Below are 13,656 nucleotides of genomic sequence, written 5' to 3' on the forward strand. Positions count from 1 at the left end.
ATAGACCACAGCCATACATTTAATCGTGACAGCTGCGCGAGTGCCTTTCCAGGAATGCGTCTGTGTCAGTCAGCTTTGTATAAGTGGCGTGGATCGACGTTGATCATTTTCACAAGCCCAACGCGGGAGCCGACCACAATCCCACACGCGACCCACGTTGGGTACTTACCGCTTGAGGGTTTGGATATTTCGATCAAACAGCGAATCAACATCGGATTCAACGATGAATACTAATCAGGCAACTTATCTATCGTGACCAGCATCCCTTGTCGCGGCAAGCGTCAGTGTCCAAACCACCGGTTTCTGCTAGTCCCTGCACAATTAAGGAGCCCAGAAGTCGCACTTGTCCACTGTTGGGATGAATCGGTCCCACAATGTGCGCCGCCGTCAGTTCCACCACGGAAATCTGCTGGCAGATAAATCGAGGTTGGGCATCACAAGTAAACAGCAAGACGACAATTCTTTGTTCTCGAGTCTTTTCGCTCTCCCAGGCAAACCTGATTTGGTCGAGCTTTGAGAGTCGTTGACTATCCTGAGAAAGTGTTCGATCCGAAACCCCTGCATAGAATGCCTCGTTTGGACGATGATGAGCGCACGCAGCTTCTCGAGCGAGGCGAGCAAGAGGCTCGCCGTCTGTTCCACGATTTCGTAGACTTCGCCTTCAATGGGAACATATTGGAGATAGCAGTTGGCTTGATGTCAGTATCTCTCTGTTTCCCCCTCCCCCGCCCCCTTTCTCCCGAATTTTGACGGCAGCTTCCCCAAGCAACAAATGGGGCATGTTCCCAGTCGTTGCTTTGCTCCTACAGTCGACAAGTGATATGTCAACCGGACCAAGTTATTACCCCCAATACTTATGATCAACAACACCAACAATGGCTTAGGGAGGAGAACTGCTGACAGGTAGACTGGTCGACCATAATATAGCCTCGCATCGGCCTTCACCGAGCTCACCACTTCGTTCATCAGCGACATCTTGCTTCCGCCCATCTCGGTCGCCTTGCCCCTCAACCGCAACATAGACGAGAAGTTCGCCGTGCTGAAGGCCGGCCCCAGCTATAGCGAACTGGACGGCTACACCACGCTAGCCCAAGCACAGCTTGACGGTGCCGTGGTCCTGGCCTATGGGTAAGAGCCGAAGCATTCTCCTCCTCACTCTCATTCTCTCACCTTCCCCCTTGACTGTTCTCCAGGAGCAGAGGGGCTACAAAGAGGAGGGGGAAAGCACCCACTGCCGGCTGTCAACATCGTAGGAATTGACCGTACTTCTTGGCAGCGTCTTCATCAACAAATGCGTCAACTTCCTCGGCATCGGATTGACACTGTACTGTCTGGCACGCTTCTACCAGTGCTTCTCTCCTGAGCCCATCATCAAGCATACGGTCAAATGTCGATACTGCAAGAAACACATCAGCGACAAGGTAGAGTCCTATGTTTATGGTTCCAGCTTTATTATATCGGAGAACACGCACAAAAGACTGACTTATATACAGGCGGTGCGCTGTATTAACTGCACGAGTTGGCTGGATGGCCGTGAGGAGAGGATGCATTGATGTCAGTCACCTCTAACCGATCATGCGTGCCGACCAAGTGACGGCCGGAGAGACGAAGGCCACCCCAACTTATACCACCAGTGGGCATTATAGACTGAGCTATTATTGCATGGGCCCCTGCCGCAACCCCCCTATTATAAATAAAGTATATTGCATTAGTGCTAGTGATTCAGCTGAGATGGGGTAGAATGGCGGGTTGGTCTTTTGAATTCTGTAGAATTACCGGTGAAACAGTCAGATAGAGGCAATTCAGTGGTAGGCAGATTTCTTCTTATTCACTCCATACGTTTATGGTATGTATAAGTCATCACGATAATGACTCACCTTGAGCTTCGTTATACATGCGTAGCTCACGAACTCCTCTCCCCCTTTCGTCCTAAGATGTTTGCCTCCAAACAAACTGTCAAAACGCCAGCCAACGCCTGAACTTGGTTCAATATCATTTTTGGCATCTCATAACTCCGTCTCTCCAAGCTAGCTCCGCTTCTTTAGCGGCCGGCCAATACGTTCAGCACACCGCCGTCGACAGCGATGATTTCGCCGTTGACGTACTGGTTCCGGGCCAGGTAGAGGACCGTCATGCCCATCTCCTCCTCGCGGCCGGCGCGCATGAGCGGGACGTGCTCCTTGTCTGGATCTTCTCGGGCGCCAGGTGGCTCTTCTGGTTCTCGTCGCTGGTCTTGGTCGTCATCTCCGAGGGAAAGTAGCCGGGCGCGATCGAGTTGACGCGGATGCCGGCCTTCTGGAACTCGGCCGACATGAGCTTCGAGAGGTGCACCGTCGCGCCCTTGGCCGCGTTGTAGCTGAAGTGGCCCTGCGCGTGCCGCATGAGGCCCGACATGGAGCTGATGGTGATGACGCTGGGCGCGAAGGGCTCAAGGGGCCCGCCCTGGGCGCGCGTGCCGGCCTGCAGCAGCGGCAGGAACGCGACCGTCGTGAAGTAGACCGACGTCACGTCGACCTCGAACGTCTGGCCCCACTGCTCGACCGACTCCTTCTCCCAGAGCTCCTTCTTGAGGTCCGCGGCGTCCTTGTGCTTGGGCTCCGCCTTAGGGCCCGACACGCCCGCGTTGCACACGAGCAGGTGGATGTACTTCTCCTTCTCCTGCATCTGCGCTACGAGCTTCTCGAGGTCGTCCTTCTTGGTCACGTCGCAGGGACCCACCGGGATGATCTGCCCGACGTGCGACGGGTCGTGGCTCTTGGCCGCCGCCTCCAGGGCCTCCATCCGCCGGCCCGTGATGTACACCTTGGCGCCGTTCTGCGCCAGGGCTTGTGCGGCCATGAGGCCGATGCCGCTGCCTCCTCCTGTCACGACGGCGACGTAGCCCTTGACGCCAAAGAGGCGGGAAACATCGAAGTGGTGTGTCTCGGCCATGTTTACTGTTGTGTTGAAAATGTGAGTGGGTGACTGGGGTGACTTGGGTTGGTGTAGAGATAGTATGCAGATCTGTAGGATTCTTGATTTAGAAACGAACAACTTCAGAGAGATCAATTTTATTGATCCCAATTTTACAAGAGCTGTAGGCGTGATGTGATGTCAACTTATGGGTTTTATGGCTGGATTGTGTTTGTTGGGGCCTCGCTGATGATGACGTAGAGTATATCAGTGGGTCGCACCTGCAAGCGATGTCTAGGAACTTTTGCTCCTGTCATCGACGATGCGTAATACTTTTTAAAAAGGCAAAAAGTAGAAACTATGTACTACCGTAAATGCACATGTTTGGGCGTCATCGAAGATGATGCAATAAATATCCCACTTTGTTCCTTCTTAAAACGCACAGGTGCCATGTAATGCTAGCAATAGATAATAAGTGCCCCTCCAAGACCACTCGATTTTGAGGTGGCGACTTCACAGTTTGGGTGCCGAATCCATCAATCTAATTTAGCACAATCGAATAATTAGAGACAGAATCAGGTATATACAAATATTGAACCTATTTGCTACGCTAAAGTACTCAAGTTCATCTGGCCCTACAATTTGGCCAGCATCTGGGTGCCCTTGCTCATTGCTGCTGTAGCATCGGTGATGAATTCGTCCACAATCGATTTGGCGCTCTTTTGCTCATTGACGAGAGCCGAGCACTTGCCCATCAGGTATGGCCGGAACTGCTCCATCAGGTCATCAACTGCATCGTCGTCGTCGCTGCTCTCTGCTGCGGCTTCCTCGACACCTGGGGGCTTTTCGCCGCTGCCGTTCATGACCTTCTCAAGGTCGGCCTCATAAGGCAAGATTCCCTTTGCTGTCAGCTCCTTGATCTCATCTCTGCGCTCATTCTCCCAGTTTTCGATGTACGGGTTTGTTCGGACCCGCAGCGGACGCCCAGTGAAGATGAGGGTTCGGACCGTATCATCAAAGCTGGCGGTGCGGACTGCCTCCTTGTGGGACTCGGGAGCACCAGCCTCGTCAGCAAGGATGAACCGTGTGCCAACCCAGACAGCACTGGCACCCATCATGAGAGAAGCAGCAAGCATGTTGCCGTTATGAATACCACCTGCCGCAACCACAGTGACTGGCTTCCCCGTCAATGGGCTCTTTGACTTCTTGCAAATCTCTACGCAGGCCGGGATCAGGACAGTGGTGGGGACATCGCCAGTGTGGCCGCCTCCCTCACCGCCTTGGGCGCAGATGATGTCGCACCCGATGTCAAGGCATTTCTGCACATGCTTAGGGTGTCCAACCATGTTCATATAGTAGATTCCAGCTTTGTGTAAACGGTCGACAACGTTCTTGGGCGGCACGCCAACAGCGGAAACGAAGAGCTTTGCGCCGGAGCCGATGATGACGTCGACAAGTTCGTTGAGCTTGCCCTTTGTGTAATCGTAGCTAGAAGATAGAAACGTTAGCATTTCTAGTCTCCTTCGGTAGGCTGTAGATTGGCGCACTTTGTTTTTCTCGCATTACCGCCGACTTGGGGTAGCAGCAGGTCGATGCCGAACGGCGCATTCTTGTCGTTCAGGTAGGACTTGAGCTCGTCGATCTGTTCCTTCAACATTTCGGGGCTGTAACTCATGCCGCCAATGACACCGAGACCACCGGCGTTGGTGACGGCGGCGGCGAGCTTGGGGCCAGCGGCGACGTTCATGCCAGCCAACATGATCGGATGGTTGATCTTGAAGAGATCGGTCACGGTCGTTCGGATCTTCTCTGTATGGTGAATAACGGTTAGCGGTCGTCAAGGTTGCGCGACAGAAAGGGGGAGCCGAGACGTACGAGGAGACGCCATCTTGAATTATGCGAAAGATCTTATGGGAGTGTGTATTTTGTGGAGGGTAGGAGGTTTAGGTGTAGAGGTCGTACGTAGATGGGTCGGGTCGAAGATGAAGCGAAGCGCTGAAGTTGGAAAATGAGGAACGAAGCTCTCCGAAAGGCCACTGGAATGAATAGGGGGCCGGGCTCTATAAGTAAGGGGCTTCGCGGCTTTGGTTCCGGAACCAAAGATGCAGCGGAGACGGACGGCTTTGGAAGGTAGAATCTGGGGAAGGTCGATGGGACCTAGTCGCCTAGGCTTCTGCTGGGCTGTAGGCCGAGGATCATGCATGTGGCGTCACAGGCTAACGTGGTTGCGGTTAGCGATGGCGGCATAGCAGGTCAGAGCCCCCACCCAGCCGTCGAGAATGCCGAGGCCCAGAAGATGGAGTGTGCACTTCAACCCATCTCAGGCCCGAATGCGGAAACCTTCAAGGGAGTAAACTTAAGACCGGTCCATATTTTGAAACATCTCATTCGATAAAGTGATGCGATTACGCGCCTCGGAGATGATGCTCTTGATCTCCAATGGGAATACGCCATGGATACGAGCTTTCGGTGGCTTCAAGACATGGAAGCTGTGGCTGAAAGATGATTAATACCTCGTCGTTATGGCAGATTTCCATCAATATGCGAGAAAGCCGAGACACACAATTGAAGACATACATGTAAGCTGCACCCAACACAATGGGCGGAGCTTTTTATTCACTTCTAGCTAACGATGGGCGCCCCACACTCGGACCGTTCAATGGATGGATGCCAGAATCATCCGTGCCAAAGCCGAAGAGAACCCTACCTAGCCTAGACCTTCGATTTTTTCCGCCTGAGATGCAATTGTGCTTACAATAAGCAAGCGCCCATGAAGAGCACTCCATTGCTTCCGAATCAGTAGATATTCAGGGGTTGGCTCACTGCTTGTTTCATTGTCCACACTCTGATGACTATTCCTGCATTTCCTCGAGCATGGAGCGCCTGTTCGCGCCGCTTTCGACCCCTTCTAACTCCTAGCTTGTTTTCGCGCCCATCTGGTGTGCGACTCACTAAATCCGCAATGGACCAGGGCGGACACAGAAACCATGGATGTTCATCTGGAAGTTGCGCCTGTAGTGCTGCCGCTGCTGCTCTAGCGTCCACCCCAAAGCGCAATGCCTACATAGCCCTAGGTAGTAACCTGGGCGATCGCGTCGCTATGATCGAGCAGGCCTGCAAGGAGCTAGACGCCAGGGGTATCAAGGTGAAAAGAACCAGTAGTCTGTGGGAGACGGAGCCTATGTACGTTCTGGACCAAGATAGATTCGTCAATGGAGCCTGCGAGGTGTGTTCAACGACCTTCTCTGTGCAAGCTTGACAGCCGTGGCTAAAGATAAGTATCCATATAGGTCGAGACTGATCTTGAGCCCCTTCCCCTCCCTGGACCAACTACAAGATATCGAAAAATCGATGGGGCGTAAAAAGCTCATCGATAAGGGCCCGCGGAACATTGACCTGGACGTTCTCCTTTATGAGAATGAGAAGATCGACCACGAGACGTTGAAGATTCCACATATTGGCATCCCTGAGCGTGATTTTGTGCTACGACCCTTGGCCGAACTTATCCCCACGAAAGCCATCTACCCAGACAGGCCCTGGAGGCTGGTTAAGGATTTCCTCAATGACCTCCCGCCGTCGAAAGAACCGCTCTCTACTATGACCCCGATCTGCTCCTCGGTGAAACCATTGAAGGCGCTCAAGGCGACGAGGAAGACCCAGGTGATGGCCATCTTGAACATTACCCCTGACTCATTTTCTGATGGAGGCATTCACACACCGGACTCGCTGAGAGACACCGTTCTTGCTTTCATTCGTGGAGGAGCAACAATGATTGATATCGGTGGCCAATCAAGCTCACCCGGCACGCCTGACATCACCGCAGAAGAAGAGATTGGCCGCGTCCTTCCCGTCATCGAGCTTATTCGCAGTATACCGGAGACTCATGAAGTGGCAATTAGTGTTGATACTTATCGTTCGAGCGTCGCCGAGGCAGCTGTCAAGGCAGGCGCAGACATCGTTAACGACATCTCAGCCGGGCAGCTCGACCCCCGCATGCTTTCTACCATGGCGCAACTGGGGAAGACGGTCTGTCTGATGCATATGCGCGGGAACCCCGGCACCATGAGTAAACTCAACGACTACCCGGATGGAATCGTGCCAACCATTGCCCGAGAGCTCTTGGAGCGGGTCGCGGAGGCCGAGGCAGCAGGAATTCGGAGATGGCGCATCATCCTGGACCCCGGTCTCGGATTTGCCAAGGTGGGCGAGCAGAATCTCCACGTCTTGCGGCATTTCGATGAGCTACGGAGCTGGCCCGGACTTGAAGGGTTCCCGTGGTTACTAGGCTCGAGTCGGAAGAGCTTCATAGGAAAGATCACTGGCGTTCCGCAGCCAATGGACCGCATATTCGGCACGGCAACGACAGTAGCAGCTGCCGTCCAGGGCGGCGCTGATATCGTGAGGGTACATGATGTCACCGAGATGGGACAAGTCGTCAAAATGGCCGATGCCATCTGGAGGTATTGATAATCTACAATGCCTCGGCATGGAAGAGATCTACTGAGGTCTACTGCCTTAAGTTATTGACATGATACTCTATTTGGAAAGGAACAAAAAAACAGGTGATCTACTGGATTTCAGACTCCGGTATTAAAGTAACAACCTTGGGGCTTGCAAAAACTTGTTGGTCATTTCTTGTGGCGTGGACAATAGTTGCCCATTCAACATTGGTATATCCTCCGAAATACCTTGACCCATCTTGACGATACAGCAATTTCTAAATAAATCAAAATATCGTAAGGAATGATACATAAAGGATGTTGTCATCCTGAAGCCAATTGAAAACTTCTTCAAGGTGCTTGATTACTTAGATCTCAGACTAGATCGTAACTATCGTGCGCCTCAGCGAGAGCGATGACGTAAAACCCAGGAGACGTCATTGGCGATCCACCGATTCGATTTCATTTATATTGCTGCAGACAGTCCCCAATCCAACAAAAACACCTAAACTGCCTGGTTCAGGCCAATCCGTGATTCAACAGCAACATAGCCTTTCAATCAGAGACTGCAATGGCTTCAAACGGACTGCACGAGTCCTTCGTCGGGGCCATTCAAGCCAGCCTATCGGTACTGTTCATCATCGCAATTGGTGTCATCGTAGCACGATGGAAGATAATCGATGCCCATAACTCGAAACCGCTGTCCAAGTTATGCGTGCGCATCTTCTTGCCGGCGCTGCTGCTCACCAAGATCGGGTCCGACTTGGAGGCTGGCTCGGTGGGCCGGTACGGTATCGTCCTGCTCTGGGCGCTGGCGTGCCACCTGCTCTCTTTCCTGATCGGCCTGTTCGCGCACCACGTGCTTGACATGCCCGACTGGACCATCATCGCCGTCATGTTCAACAACTCGACGAGCTACCCGCTATTACTGATCGGGGCGCTGGCCGACTCCGGGGTCCTGAGAATGCTGACCTCGGCCGGCGGCGGCGATGAGTCTGTCAGCCAGGCCGTCGAGCGCGCAGAGGCTTACCTGCTTGTATTTTCGACGGTCTCGAACTGCTTGACGTTTGCGGTGGGCCCGCGCCTAATTGACACAGAACACGCCCCGGAAGAACACGAGGACAAGGATATGGATATGGGAGACGATGATCGCAACGAAGGGGACACGCTGCCAGATGAGGAAAGCGCGCTCCTGCACCCAGCCGAAGCGCTTCGCTCCGTGAACCCATTCTCCTCCTCGCCCTCATCGAGCACGTCCATATTCCTTTCCAAGAAGGCGGCCAGGGCCTCGGGATCTAACGCGGTCCTAAGCAGGCCGCCGAGGAGGCGGGTGACTTTGGTCACGCATAAGCAGTGGAAAAATCTCGGCCCACGTGCCCGATGGTGGCTCACCCTCGCCTCCGACTTCTTCAATGCACCGCTTGTCGGCGCCCTCCTGGGCGCCACCATCGGCCTGGTGCCGGCCCTGCACCGCGCCTTCTTCAACGACGCTACCGACGGCGGCATCTTTACCGCTTGGCTGACTTCGCCCCTGAAGAAGATCGGCGGCATATTCGTTCCCTTGCCTGTCGTGATCGCGGGCGTGTCGCTATACTCGTCCCTTGAGGGAGCGGGGGGCGGCAGTAGCAGCAATCGTCAGGGTCAGGGTGCCGCCAAGTCGAAGTTCCCGAGAGCCACGGTCATCTTCATATTGTTTGTGCGCTTCATCCTTTGGACTGGCGTGTCGATAGGGATCATCTACGGTCTCGCGTCCAAGGGTTTGCTGGGCGACGACCCCATGCTACGTTTCGCCATGATGCTCATGCCCGTGGGTCCACCCGCGACCAAGTTGATTGCCATGGTCCAAGTGAGCGGCGCCGAGGAGGGCGAGGAGGATTCTATTGCGAAGCTACTCACAGTAAGTTGGGCATAAAACAGGTTTCTTCCTCTTGCACGGAGCGCTGTTTCTAACGAGCTGGTTCGCAGATCTCATACCTCATATCACCGGTCCTGTCATTTACTGTGGTAGGTGGCCTCATGGCAAGTCGAGCGTCTTTGTAGACCAAATAGACATCGGGACCCCACTGGGAAGTCTGCGCATAGACACTGAGAAAAGTTCATACTTGAATTCACCTCGTCAACCACTATGGTATACAGATAGAAGCAGAGAAGCGCATAATATCTTCTCGGAAGATGATTAAAACTTGATAGAAAGATAAATATAATGCTTGTTCAGATATCTACCGCGACATGCACGCTAGGTAACTTCATCAGACGCAAAGGCAAATCATGAATACAACTGTCTATACAATGTGCGGTGCAGTCCAGCATTGACGGATGTAGATCAGCATACGACAGACCACACATGCTACTGTGGTCTACTCAATTGAGACGGCACTTGTAGCCCTGTCTTTCATCAACAAACCCAGATGATCCAATTCCCCAGTCCAGTCCACTTCAATCAATCTCAGGGAAAAGTTGGGGCCACGCCATTGCCGAATTCCACAGCCCTAGGCCTACTCTCTGCTGCAAGAAGAACGCAAGAGAAGAAATAGGAATAGTGTTGGGCCGCTAAGAGAGACGAATGCTCTGAGTCGACTAATCATTTTGCGTTCTCTAGCTTGACTCCTCTCGCAAACTCCTTCTTCCAGTCTTCATTATTTGTTAGAGAACAAGAGAGCGAGTGAGGCCTTTTCTGTTGCGGCGTCTACCCGTCCACTGAGCGAGAAGACCTTGTCTTTTGTTTGCTATGCTCTAGCTCTCTTTCGGGACCGCGTCATCTTCCCGAGACACACACACTTACACACACACCGTTCGCTTCTGCTTCTACTTCTCTTGTACACGTAGTCTCGATAAAACAGCGGTAGTAGCAGAGAGTAGCGCGCGCCTTGTAGCGCACGCACAGTCCCGTTTGGTCGCGCGCCCTTGGGGGTGCTCGTTGGTTGGGGCAACTAAGGGAGGCATGCTGCTCTCTCTGGGTAGATGTTGTTGTTGTTGGTTTCGGTATCACCGTAGATCAACGAGAGGAGGAAAAGAGGGGCCATTGTCGGTTGGTGAGGAAATGATCAAGACGTCTATATGCCCTCACCACCGTTGTTGCTTTACACCCCTCTTCCCCGGAGTAGCGAGTGAGGTCGTGACACTACTAGTACATGTTCCTGAGTTCGATGATCGTTTCGTGGAATGCGGCGGGTGGGTCGTGGACTGGCCAGGTTTGCGATGTTGGTGGGACAGAGAGAATAGTATCTATCTTCCGTTTGTACCTCGTGCCCTGTATTACGTTTCTATTTAGCCCCATGAGCCCCTTTTTGAGAAAAATATTCCTCACCGTCATGATGGAAGAAGCCGGCCGCTGCGGTCGTAGCGACTGGGGTTGGTTCGTCGCTTACCGGAGAGGAGGATTGGTGGTGTCGGCGACATGGTCAAGGGACTAAGGGGCTCCTATGACAAGGTTTCGGGATGTGATGGCAGCGTTAGACGTTTCTGGTGGTGCTTCTTCGGCAGAATACCCATCGAAGTAATGCACCTAGGACGGACGGGAGTTGGAGAGTTGGGCTTATCGGCAAAAGCTTGGTTATGTTTAGCGACTCCGAAGCAGCTGTCATCATGAGCTATGCGGTAGCTATTTACCGGGTAGACGGGACACACATCTATATTCCATTACTTATCCCTATATGACGCCTCCGCCAACTCGTCGACGTTGGGCAGATCTACGTCCTACATCGTGGTGTTCTCTTGGCAGAAACAAAGATCTGTCTGCCATGCACGCCGTTATGTGTGTGTGTGTGTGTGTGTGTGCGCGTGTGTGCTTGTGTGTCAAGCAAGAGCGAACGACCGGCAGGTTCATATTGGTGTAACCTGGGGTCTTCAACACTTCGGGTGGAATGGCGTGTGCTCGAGCCGGATTTGGATGCGAGATGTCATATCCTGTCTCCTGGAGGGTACGTACTCAACGATAGAGAAGGATCCCAAACAAATACATCAGCTAGGTAGTTTCTGTCCCTCTACTTTGGCGGCAGGTACCCCCTCCCTCCTTCATCGGTCATCGATAGGACTAACTGGATGATTACTGAACATTGGGCGGGGATACCGGTCAGGCTAGACAAAATTGCCTCGTCCAGGGCGTAGGACCGCCTTGCTTGCTTGCAGACCGGACTCCGGGGTCATCCCGTTGGTCTTCAAAATTCCGAGCCTGTTGGCTGGCTGTTGGCTGGCATGTCACTTGCTGGGAGGCCTGCCCCGAGACTCCTGAACCAAGCATTGCCCGGTACGCGATGTAGACTTGTCTTGTAGCGTATAGATGAGCTGAGATCTCTCCTCTCCAGGTTTTGGGGTGACTCCATGACCGACCAGAACAACCAGGTGCTATGAGACATGGCGCTGCCAGCGTATCTGTAAGGAACTTTCCAGGTTCTTGACAGAAACCTACAGCACATGGCGCAGCCTCTCCTTGCATTCTAGGTCGGGTCATCCCGAACAAAAAGGAGACTAACATTTCCCTGCTCTACTGAGAATCCCGAGATTTTACCCGAGATTTTACCAGAGATGGGGCTAGAGATAGGGGAAATGTTCGCGAATGCATTTTTATCATCACCTCCGACCCCTCAAGCGATATCGACTCGACTGGCCATAAGCGAACGCGTCGTTCACGAGCTATTTCTTACCCTTGAGCGTGGTGAGCCCGTTTGCATGAAAAGGGCCTAGTTCACACGGAAACTTGCGTGCCCAGTTGATTACACGCAAGGAAATTGCAGACGGAGGAGAATTTCGTAAGAAAATGGGAGACCTGACGCGTCCGCTCTCGAAGCTGAAAACCGGGACGTAGCGGGCATTGACACTGCGATGATCGCGGCCAGGTGGTCAACGCCATCCTCTTTACCTGAGGGGAGACCCTTTGAAGTGCAGATACAATCGACATCACGCAGTAAACCAGCTCCAAATGTCCTTGTAAGCCATGCTCAGCCGCATATGCTCATTCGCATCGTGGCCCATGGTTTTCAGCACCCACACCTGGTCTATTTGATTGTTTCCTCGCCATATCAATATATCTAGGGCTATTTCTTCGGCGTAATGGTTAAACTTGTAACCAGACCTGACCTCGATAACTAAATCAAGCCCGCCTGATAAATATAGGAGTTACTGAGCGACCTCTCCCTGGTCTTTCAGGTTGGGGCTCGATCACATGTCCATGCAACGTCCTTTACTCTAGAAGTCTAGATGAAGAAAGCATGTTTTAGAGCGAGCGGACGTCAGCCTGAGATGGATCTCTTCAGGATAATCTGTGCTGGAGAGGTTGGTAGAGGATGAGACCCTGCCACATTCGGAAATGGGAAGCGAACAGATGCGGAAAGTGAGGTCTGAAAGAGCGTTAGCCCCTGTGAGTTGAGATCTTGAGAAACAATACTAGGAAATCAACGCTTCAGGTTGAGGAATATGGCCTGATTTCCAGAGACCACATGCCGGCAGATGGGATACAGGACACTTCACTTCTCGTCTCGCATTGTGGTGCAAAGGCTTCTGGCAATCCCATACCAGCTTGCATGCGGGTCTCAAACTCGAACTGTCAGTCCGGGCACTGGCGAGAAACATACTTCCGGTACGTAGAGGGAGAGCAACGATAAGTGAAATCCACGAGGTTCCTTGGCTGGCCGTCGGAGGGAAGGGCAGGTGTTTGTTCCTTTGGACTTGCTGCATGCATGATTCGCGATAGCCGGCTGCCATTGGCCACGGAGGTTAAATTGCAGGGGCCCTCAATCACCTTGACCGCGGCCAGCAGATGCCAATGAGAACACCTCTCCTTGCAGAAATGCTGTACTTCGGGTATGACCCTCAGTATCACTGCAGTAGAGCCGTGCCGGAATTAATAGACCGGCCATCTCTCAAACCTCTGTCTGGCGATGGCCTGGTATGTTGCACTATGCTGTCAGCAAGTCATTGGCTTCTTCTCTTCAGGCTCCATCACCCCATCACTCCAGAGCAAGTCGGGCAAGATTTACAGTTTACTAGCGAGTATTGCCTCCGTCACCTTGCAGCTGGAGTGGACACGTAATCATCGCCTGGCTTGGTTATCACATTCGGGGGTTGATCAGAGGTCAGGGCCAGCTGCTTCCGCGATACTATGTGTATAGCGCCGGTAGATGGTAGGGCCTTTGGAAAAGTAGAGGGCTGGCCTCGTCGCCGTGTAAAGTGGGCGCTCCAAAATATCCGACTGTTCGCATCCACATACCGGAGCAAGTCTCATCTGTCTCATGTAGAGTGATGGTCGCTTGCTGTTTCGTAATTAGCAGTGTTTTGGACTCACCGAGTTCCGTGTGAACAACAGCAAGCCTGGCTCTGTAGTCTGGCC

At 52.9% G+C, this 13,656-nt stretch overlaps 5 protein-coding genes across 5 annotated transcripts; 3 read left to right on the forward strand and 2 right to left on the reverse strand.

Annotated features, from left to right (window-relative positions):
• Positions 1–567: 567 nt before the first annotated feature.
• Positions 568–1,553, forward strand: PG994_013179 (large conductance mechanosensitive channel protein; the record flags this gene model as incomplete). The annotated part of the gene is made up of 4 exons (XM_066864588.1): positions 568–698; positions 928–1,128; positions 1,277–1,421; positions 1,494–1,553. The coding sequence occupies 4 exons, from the start codon at positions 568–570 to the stop codon at positions 1,551–1,553; spliced, it is 537 nt and encodes a 178-aa protein (XP_066709549.1).
• A 488-nt stretch (positions 1,554–2,041) lies between these two features.
• Positions 2,042–2,931, reverse strand: PG994_013180 (uncharacterized protein; the record flags this gene model as incomplete). Its single annotated transcript, XM_066864589.1, has 2 exons — positions 2,042–2,227; positions 2,281–2,931. 2 exons carry the CDS (start codon positions 2,929–2,931, stop codon positions 2,042–2,044), a joined length of 837 nt encoding a protein of 278 aa, XP_066709550.1.
• A 596-nt stretch (positions 2,932–3,527) lies between these two features.
• PG994_013181 (NPD-domain-containing protein) lies at positions 3,528–4,780 on the reverse strand (the record flags this gene model as incomplete). Its single annotated transcript, XM_066864590.1, has 3 exons — positions 3,528–4,380; positions 4,440–4,701; positions 4,768–4,780. 3 exons carry the CDS (start codon positions 4,778–4,780, stop codon positions 3,528–3,530), a joined length of 1,128 nt encoding a protein of 375 aa, XP_066709551.1.
• Positions 4,781–5,740: 960 nt separating this feature from the next.
• On the forward strand, positions 5,741–7,359 carry PG994_013182 (Folic acid synthesis protein; the record flags this gene model as incomplete). The annotated part of the gene is made up of 2 exons (XM_066864591.1): positions 5,741–6,120; positions 6,183–7,359. 2 exons carry the CDS (start codon positions 5,741–5,743, stop codon positions 7,357–7,359), a joined length of 1,557 nt encoding a protein of 518 aa, XP_066709552.1.
• A 543-nt stretch (positions 7,360–7,902) lies between these two features.
• Positions 7,903–9,371, forward strand: PG994_013183 (uncharacterized protein; the record flags this gene model as incomplete). Its single annotated transcript, XM_066864592.1, has 2 exons — positions 7,903–9,228; positions 9,297–9,371. The coding sequence occupies 2 exons, from the start codon at positions 7,903–7,905 to the stop codon at positions 9,369–9,371; spliced, it is 1,401 nt and encodes a 466-aa protein (XP_066709553.1).
• Between the last annotated feature and the right edge of the window lie 4,285 nt (positions 9,372–13,656).

The sequence above is a fragment of the Apiospora phragmitis genome, assembly GCF_038363925.1.
Source record: "Apiospora phragmitis strain CBS 135458 chromosome Unknown utg000011l:1.0-3236445.0:1.0-3240683.0, whole genome shotgun sequence".
Lineage (NCBI taxonomy): Eukaryota > Fungi > Ascomycota > Sordariomycetes > Amphisphaeriales > Apiosporaceae > Apiospora > Apiospora phragmitis.